General features: G+C 41.4%; 1 protein-coding gene across 2 annotated transcripts in view; it reads right to left on the bottom strand.

The window, feature by feature from the left end:
* Positions 1-374: 374 nt before the first annotated feature.
* LOC142496942 (indolethylamine N-methyltransferase-like) overlaps positions 375-9,259 on the bottom strand; it is a 33,940-nt gene continuing 25,055 nt past the window's right edge. For both annotated transcript variants that reach the window (XM_075604058.1, XM_075604059.1), the window contains exon 3: positions 375-1,962. In XM_075604058.1, coding sequence (XP_075460173.1) covers positions 1,527-1,962 — 436 coding nt within the window. In that variant the 3' untranslated portion in view covers positions 375-1,526. The remainder of the gene's footprint in view (positions 1,963-9,259) is intronic.

The raw sequence follows: 9,259 nt of genomic DNA, 5'->3' as shown, positions 1-9,259 counted from the left end.
ATTATTATATGCTTTACATTTCATTACGTGACCATCAGAACTGATAATGTTCCAAGGGTCGGATGTGATACTTTTAGTTGGTCAGCATAAATCCTCACTAAATAAGTACACGCTAGCCTAATTATGAATTCCGTCATAGGCAGATTTGGTAGGAAATAATAACCATCTTTTACTGACTTGCATTGGACAGAAACAGCTTACTTGCAGATGAAGTTATATTACAAATATAAATCAGGGATGTCTCATCAAGAGACAAAACGGGGCGACGAGATAAAAGGCTGACCAGTTGTCATGATAGTCATTAACCATCTCATTGTGGTGTATTGAATGTTTAGCGCAAGAAGTACAACAATCACTGATAAAACAACAATCACTGATGATGCAAACAAGGTTTATTCATAATCAAGCACAGCTCTTCTCCGCACATTTACAGATTAGTCTGATAGGTAATATCTTGCCTGGCACATGCCGAGAGAATTAGAGACAAAACGTTTGAGAAACAGAGTGATGACCAAAACCAATAATAGTGCTTTAACCCGCTATGTATATCATCTAAATATAGGGGATATCTGAAAAGCTTAAATATTTCTACTTAAGCAGAAGTCTATTTATTTCATGAAACCAAGAATTATCTTAACTCTGTGCCCAGGACATACATGAAAACAAGAGGTAACTCTCAATGCATTACTTCCTGGTAAAACATTTTTATAAAATGTTAACAAAATACATGTTTAAGTATTATTTAGAAAATTCACTTAAATTGGGCTGCAAGGTAACTGCCAGAGCTGTAAGCCATCTTATAGAGCAGCACCACTTAGTAAACATGGCCATAACAGGCTGAGGTCCCCCTTATCCAGCTCCTGAGAAAGACTCATGTTGAATTGCAGCCATAGATCTAATTAAGGTTTGACTTTGTGAACATAAGACACGTTGACATGAATGGGCCAGGAGGTCTCTTAGGAAATCACACTACTTAGTTTGACCCATAGTGTTATCTAAAATATCTAACCATGTGTGCTCAATGTATCAAAGTATTACAAAGCGTTTATGTGAGTTGCATGGTATTTTTGACCCAATGAATGGAAAATTAACATTTCTACGTTACTGTTAGTCAGAAGCCATAACACACTTTATGAATGAGCCATAAGAGGGTCTAATTACTACAGTCTCCCTGCTGCAAAAGTTGGGCAGAACCCAAGTGCTCGAGAGGCTGCAACATTGCTTAATGCACCAATATATAGTAAAAACCCAAATTGCCCCAAAGTTACTAAATTGTGCTAAGTCTTTGCACATCTTATATACAATCAGTGGGATGCAAGGTAAACTAACTAGACTTACTGTAGCACTGATTATAAACTTTGCACCATATGTTTAAGTGGATGAATGGTATTGTCAACATTTCCAACATATTCAAAATTTCCAACGTTTTGCTTATTTTATTGATATGTTACTAAAATGTCCCTTTTTTATTTTGCTCACCTAACACCTACATTTTAACACGCTTATAGAATTGATGGGTGAGGGGCTTACAGATTGTGAGGTTTACGGGCATGAACAAAGTAATAACTATCATAATTAGTAATGTTTAAAGCTGACAGGTCTTCACGTGGAACTACCTCCAGCTTCTCAATTTCATAACCAGCCCCTTTAAAATCCAGTTCCAGGTCTTCCTTTGTTGTGATCATGGAAGAAAACCACTTTTGGCCAACATAGTAAAAGGAAGCATTTAGCACACTGATAATGATTAAATGACCCCCGGGCTTGATCAGATCATGGAAATTTTTCAGGGAATTGCGATAAGACTCTGCATCCTTGCAGGGAGCTTCCAAGCAGAGGCAGCTGAGCACGCAATCTGCTGGTGGCAGGACTTCAGGCTCAAATGGGTTACTTTTCAAAGCATCACACTTTAGGACTTGTTTCACGGTTCTACGGAGTTTATCTTCCCTTTTCTTCCAGTTTTCACTGTCAAAAGAAATAAACATTAAATGCATTTTATTGCTTGCTTTATATCCCTATGGATGGATTTTTTGACCTTATACCCTGGATATAAGTGAACACATTCTTGTTTTTCCCCGTTAACCTGTGTTCTACGGAAGATAAAATCATTTGTAGTTCACCTTTGCATGCACTAAATTTTTGGGGGAATTGTTACCTGAACTGTGGTAATTACGTGTTATTTCTCGTAAAACAAACAAATTACAATATCAGGGGTCATTCTCTAGGATAAACTTATCATGCATCATCTGAAACATTTCAGCTATTTCTCCAATAGCAAAAGCTTAATGACCAACTGAAACAAAGGTGATATATGACTCTTTTCAGCCCATTTTGTCCTACATCTTTCATTTGATCACACACAACAATTCCTGGCAGCAAGTTCCATCATAACGCTCCCTTGTAACATAATCAATGCATCTTCCTAACAACGAGAAAGCAATATCCTGTATCTTATTATAATAATATCTTTGGCTAACATATATTGTGTTGCATTTCATTGAGAACAAGTGCTCAACATAATTCTTATTCATCTAAAAGTATGTTCTTCCAGTTTTCACTGTCAAAAGAAATAAACATTAAATGCATTATGTTACTTGCTTTATATACCTATGGATGGAATGTTTGACCTTGGACCATTTGGTACATTTTCTGTATATACATCACAACATCTTTTTCCTTTTACTCTGCTGATGCAGAGGGGGTGTATTCATTTAGCTATGGAATGATTCATAAATCCTTCACTACAAAGGGATGTCACGGTTATGTAATAAGGAAAGGCAACAACCTTTACTTTGTCAATTCAGGCTCTCCCCCTCCTGACATCAGCCGCTGGGCTGAGAGGGCTGAGAGGGCTGACACATAGTGATACACCCATTTTCACAGAACATCTCCCTGGGGCTGTCACATACTGTATCCTCCCTGCCATTTATACATCTCCCTGGGGCTATGCGAGGGAGTAGACAAGAGGTTAAAAAACTCTCACTTTAGTAGACCAAAAGAACCACACCCTAGCTAGTAGGTCTGCTAGCTGATTGGAAAGGGCAGGTTTAAAAGGAAGATAGCAGATTACTTCCAGGCTGTAATTTTGCTTTCAACCTGTGAGGAAACAGGTTTTAGAGAGCCTGCTGAAGGGAGAGCCTGAACTCCCTGTTGTGTACCTGGAACTAAGGACTATTGTTTTTGTTGCAGACTTATGCCATTTACTTTCATTGCTTTATTCTCTGTGCAACTACAACCTGCTTCCCTGGTAAGGAAAATAAAACACTTTTTCATTGCAAGAAAGTGGTGTGTAAGCTCTTTTCTGACCATACCGACAAGGCTGCTCCATCACAGGCTATCACATACTGTATCCTCCATGCCAATTTACACAGAACAACTCCCTTGAGCTGTCACATACTGTATCCTACCTGCAGATCAGACCTAGTGACAGAGCGACCCTAGATATAAGTGAATACATTCTTGTGTTTCCCCCCTGCATGCAACCTGTCTTTTATTGCCGTGCACAGGTTATTAAGAATTTATATTAGTGTTAGGGACCCTTGAGATGCGGTCTGCCGTGCAGTGGCTCTGGGGCTTACAACACTTTGTCCAAAATGTTAAACTAAAAGGCCATTTTATTTAAAAGATATCTATACATATATATTTAGGCACTGTACCGTGTATAAGTTTCACTGGATGTGCACTGAGCTCTGTCTGTGTTTCATGTTCTGTCTCTGGCATTCAATTCTTTTAGAGACCAAAAATGACTGTACTAATTTTAGAAGTATAATTTTAAATATTTTTCATGTATTTGTTTTGAATTATTTTTGGGCCTAACAAATTGTTCTCTCTTCGTTTAAACTGTAGGATGGCAAAGTGTCTGGTGGATGAAAAAGCGAGGCTAATGATGAGCTCTGTGCAGCAACAGTCAAGATGGTTCTAGAGAACAGTCACAATATCGCAGCATCTGACACCAGCATCAGGGTGATGAGATGCCGATTGGGATGGACAAATGGATGTGTCAAGTAAGTGTCTTACTGTAATAAAGTACAGTTTAATGCAAAAGTATACAGAGTGACAGAACAGGGTTTATACTTTAATTACTGTGCCGTAGTTAGTGCAGTGCGAAATATCTGTAGGACAGTACAGGTTAAGTGTTGTACACTACTGTAGGTAAAAGTATGATTTTACTGTACCTGTAAAATTATTCCTTGTCATTACAGAACGTATCCAATTATAAGGGAGGCCAACAAAATAAAAAGAGTGGACCAAGAACGGGCATGGATCGAAAGTGGCGAGTCTTTTCAGGATGTTATTTTTTCTGATGAGACAACTGTAGCTCTTGAGAGATTTGCCACTTTTGCATTCCGCAAAAAAAGCCTAGCACCCACTAAAGATGCATGTGTGGGGTGTGATCTCTAGATGTGGACCAGGATGCATAATTATATTTGATGGTAAAGTATTGCATAAAGTCACATGCTGTTATCTTATGCACTGTACAACTGTAGTGTATTCTGTACCCTAATGTTCAGTATTTTCATCATTTTTTCTTGTCTTGGTCCAGGAATCATGGATAAAGTATTTTTCCAAGATCAAATTGTCACCCGTATTGTTAAATACATTAGGCATGATTTCCCACCTGGTGGTCCCCGATTCTTCCTGGACAATGACCCTAAACATACCACCTCAACTACCTACTGCACCGACACACTTTATTCGAGCAAATACCCGGTATGTACCTGGCAGATACCTGGAATGCGCCGCTCCTCACCTCTAACAAGCCCCGTTGCATTTGCCTTCCCAGCCTGGGTTCATGCCTGGCTGATGGGCGGCTGATCTGTTAAATGATAATGATTAGGATTTAATAGGCTGCAATGCATCGCGTGTCTACCAGATGGCATAAATTCATGAATTGTAATGCAGTATATATATATATACTGTGCAGTATTGTAGCCAGCGGGAATAAAATGCTTCAATCCCTGCTTGGAAAATAACTCAATGCACTCGGGCAGAAAACAGTCACAAACCTCAATACACCCGGGTATACCCGAATTCGTGGGACTAGCCAAGCTCGAATAAAGTGTGTCGCCAGTGTATAGTCTTGCGAGTGCTCCAGTGTACAGTAACTGTTTCTCATTGTTTTAAATTGTTTTATCTGTTCAACTAATTCTGCATTTTTTTCCCTCTGCCATACCAGGTCACCAGTTTTGAAGCTCATAGAACTGGCGTGGCATGCGCTGAAGGATCATTTAAGAAAGGCTGTGAAAGCGTCCAACAAGGAGGAATTAGTAGAAGGAATAAAGAGTTTCTGGAGAGACATACTGACTGTACAAAAATGCAATAACAACATTAACATATTAGTAGAATTTTGCTAGTTCTTTTAGAGCGTAATGGGAATTCCACCGGCATGTAGTAAGGTACTGTACTGTAGTAAGGTAAGTACAAGTAAAGTAAGTATAGTACAGGTAAGTATGGTACTGACATTAACCTGTTTAAATGTTAGCCTTATATTAAAAGTAATTGAACGATAACCATTTTATGTCTGCGCTTACTCTCCTCTTTGTATATATTATATACAGTATGTACAGCATTTGTATTTGACATTTGTGTAACCTATTATTTCTAAAAATTCATTATAGTTTACAGGTACGGATATGAAACAGAATACCCAGGCGCTAACCTTAACTTCTAAATCTAGAAAATAGTGAAATGAAATAAATTAAATGAATACTGTTACCAACAATTGGCAAAATGGAATCTCTCTAGGCAATGAGAGATGTCCTAAGAATCCCTTCTGCTTCAACCCCAAGAGGGACCATCCAAGACCCTTAGTACAAGATAAAAAACGGAAAACAGGGGGAGCAAGAGTTAAAACAATTGTGAATGAATAACCATCTATGATCATGGAGGCGGCAAAAGGCGAAGGGTCATGTTAAAACCAACTAAGAAGCGACAGTCGCTGCCAAGCAATGCACCAGCACCAGCACCGGCTTCCAATGACGGTCCCACTGTCAGTGACAACCCTGAGCCTGAGTCAGATTTGGCGTGCAGTTTTGATGAAGCTTGCATGTACCTAAGCGATTTCCAGCCTCACCAGCTGACTACAGGTGGACTAGTCCCGCTGCAAACTGTCGAAGTGGATGATGAAGAAAGCTGGACTGGCAGTGGACCGGCGCCAGCTGAATGGGAAATTCTATGGTGAGTACTGTCTTGTTGCCGTATTATTTTGGTGGGGCTGGCTGGGTACTTCTTTAGGGGGCTGACCATTACTGTACATTAAAACTTTTCTTTTTGTTTTTCATCAGAAAAGAAAACGGCTAATTGGGGGATTTCGATGGATAATATTGTACTGTATGCTGATGTTTTCCGGCCGTACAGTATAATGTGTAATAAACCCGAATAAATAAAACTATGCATTTATTCTACATGTTCAGTATCATTTCATTATGTGTCTTCTACAGTATACTGTACAGTGGTATACAGTGCCTAACATCTATGGGCAAAAAGAATTTTATTTCTAGGTGTCCTAGAACAGAAGTTCCCACGCCAATTGCCCGTGAACTTGACCACGGCCCTAAGTAGTTCCCACGCCAATTGCGCGAATATAATGTAAAATAACCCATTCTGTGGGTCTGAGTGGGTTGAAATTTGCCTGGTCCTCATGCGGGAGGACCCTTGCCATAGTGGCAAGATATCAGCCTTTCATGACCCCCGGAACCGGAGGTACCAAAAAACAGTTTAAAAGCACATTTCCAAAGTGGCTTTTTTTTCTGCCATGCAAGTCAATGGCAGAAACCTAAACTTTAACATCACCCTGATTCCGTTCTGTTGCCACGAGAGGGTCGCAATTTGCCATGCAATCCTGCCACAACTAGGACTACATGGTGACCGAATCTGAGCCCTCTAGGTCGAACAGAACCGAAGTTGTGGGTTCCAGGTTTCTGCTCATTCTGACTTAGCCAGTTCAAAGCTTTCTCCGCCATTACGCTCAATGGTAGGATCCTCCTTGCCGGCGTGACCCTTTCTCGCCGCCATTACTGCTCGGACCCTGTTGGGTCAAGTGAGGGGGTTCCTAACATCTAGGGGCAAAATGAATTTTATTTCTAGGAGAAATAACAGAAGTTCCCACACCAATTGCCGTAGTTCCTACGCCAATTGCGCGACCAGGCAGTAAAAAAACAGTGCAGCAAGCCTCTACATTTGTTACACTGTCAAAGGAGCAAATGGAAACAATGTGAGGCAATTCAACATGTTCTTTTATTGGTGGGGTCAGTACAAAAACATTTATTTACAAATACAGTACAATGTTGTAACATTTAAAGTGCACAGCAATACTAACCATCAACACACAATAATACATTCTGCAGCCTTTATTAAATTCTTCTGCCACAACACATTTTTGGTGCATGGGACACAGGGAGTTAAAGTGACTTGCTTTTTATGTACTGTATTTGGGGGTTGTCTTTGGGGTTTATTCATCAAATTATTATGATGAACTGCCTTTTGAAATTACAGTGCTGTTAACTATTTCAGCCACACACCTCCAGAGTTTTTAATCCCTCCCTAGCCAAGCGTCAATCGGCTGAGTAACCCTATCCTACCAACCCCCTCTCTCCACTGAGTCGTTAACCTTCTGCATATTGCCATTACAGTAGCGACATACTTTATTGCACTAAATGCCGGCGGCATGCCGGGATCTGCCCCAGCTGCCGCCAGTAATAAACGCGCGCCGCCGCGTTTTCCCCACTCACCCCCCCTCCTCATCGCGCGCAATTTACCCCCCCTTCCGGACCCCGAACCCGGCTTCTGCTCTGCCCCTCTGCTTCCCCGCACCCCCGCTTACCTTAATTTCATCTCCAGGGGTGTCGGGGAAGCCTGGGGAAGACGGGGAAGACGGGGAAGCCGGGCGCGCATGTGACTGTGACGTCACAGTGCGCCGCCACGCGCCGCGGCTACCCGCTTCCCAGCCGCATACAGCCAGTGGCTTTTGCTCGAATAAGAGCTGCCGCTGCTGTATGTTCTTAATCCGCCCATAGCCGAGCTACAAACACTCAGTACACCTGCGTCTAATCACACCATCCCCCTCCCCCAACCCTTAGAGGCCTGTTGTTTGAACGGTAATGCTTTGGAAAATCCTCTCTCGAATTTGAAATGTAAATCTGATGTGCACAGCACTGTGAGAATTGAGAGTACACTGATACTGTATTTCATCAGGGTGTGAAAATATTTGTCAGTCACTATGGTTTACAGTGACATGTTTTAAATACAATACAGTACATTCTTTAATATCTTTAAAATAAAAATATATAAATACTGTATATAAGTATAATGTAACATAATCCGTTCTGTGGGTCTGAGCGGGTTGAAATTTGCCTGGTCCTCATGCGGGAGGACCCTTGCCATAGTGGCAAGATATCAGCCTTGCACGACCCCCGGAACCAGAGGTACCAAAAGACAGTTTAAAAACACATTACCAAAGTGGCTTTTTTTCTGCCATGCAAGTCAATGGCAGAAACCTAAACTTTAACCCTGACTCCGTTCTGTTGCCACGAGAGGGTCGCAATTTGCCATGTAATCTTGCCGCAACTAGGACTACATGGTGACCGAATCTGAGCCCTCTAGGTTGATCAGAAACGGAGTTGTGGGTTCCAGGTTTCTGCTCATTGTGACTTAGCCGGTTCAAAGCTTGCTCCGCCATTACGCTCAATGGTAGGACCCTCCTCGCAGACGTGACCCTTTGTCGCCATCATTACTGCTCGGACCCTGTTGGGGTCAAGTGAGGGGGTTCCTAACATCTAGGGGCAAAATTTTATTTCTAGGTGCCCTAGAACAGAAGTTCCCATGCCAATTGACCTAGTTCCCACGCCAATTGCCGTAGTTCCTACGCCAATTGCACGACCAGCCAGTTAAAAAACAGTGCAGCAAGCCTCTACATTTGTTACACTGTCAAAGGAGCAAATGGAAACAATGTGAGGCAATTCAACATGTTCTTTTATTGGTGGGGTCAGTACAAAAACATTTATTTACAAATACAGTACAATGTTGAAGCATTTTAAGTAATATCTCCTTTATTAAAGAAACCCAGTACTGTATACAGTACAGTACAGTGGGATGGTGCGCAACACTGTCAGTCAGACCTGCACCAATAGGGTTTTCAGGGCAACATTGAAAACCGTGCCTGTTTGCGGCCCTCAGGGACTGGAGTTGTGCATGTCCTGTGAAAAAAAACACACAACAACATCTCTTTTGTTTAAGTACAGCAGGTACTGTAGGGCAAAACATG

The sequence above is a fragment of the Ascaphus truei genome, chromosome 6 (assembly GCF_040206685.1).
Source record: "Ascaphus truei isolate aAscTru1 chromosome 6, aAscTru1.hap1, whole genome shotgun sequence".
Classification (NCBI taxonomy): domain Eukaryota; kingdom Metazoa; phylum Chordata; class Amphibia; order Anura; family Ascaphidae; genus Ascaphus; species Ascaphus truei.
The sequence above is the reverse complement of the archived record's forward strand: the minus strand, read 5'-3'. Positions and strand labels throughout refer to the sequence as shown.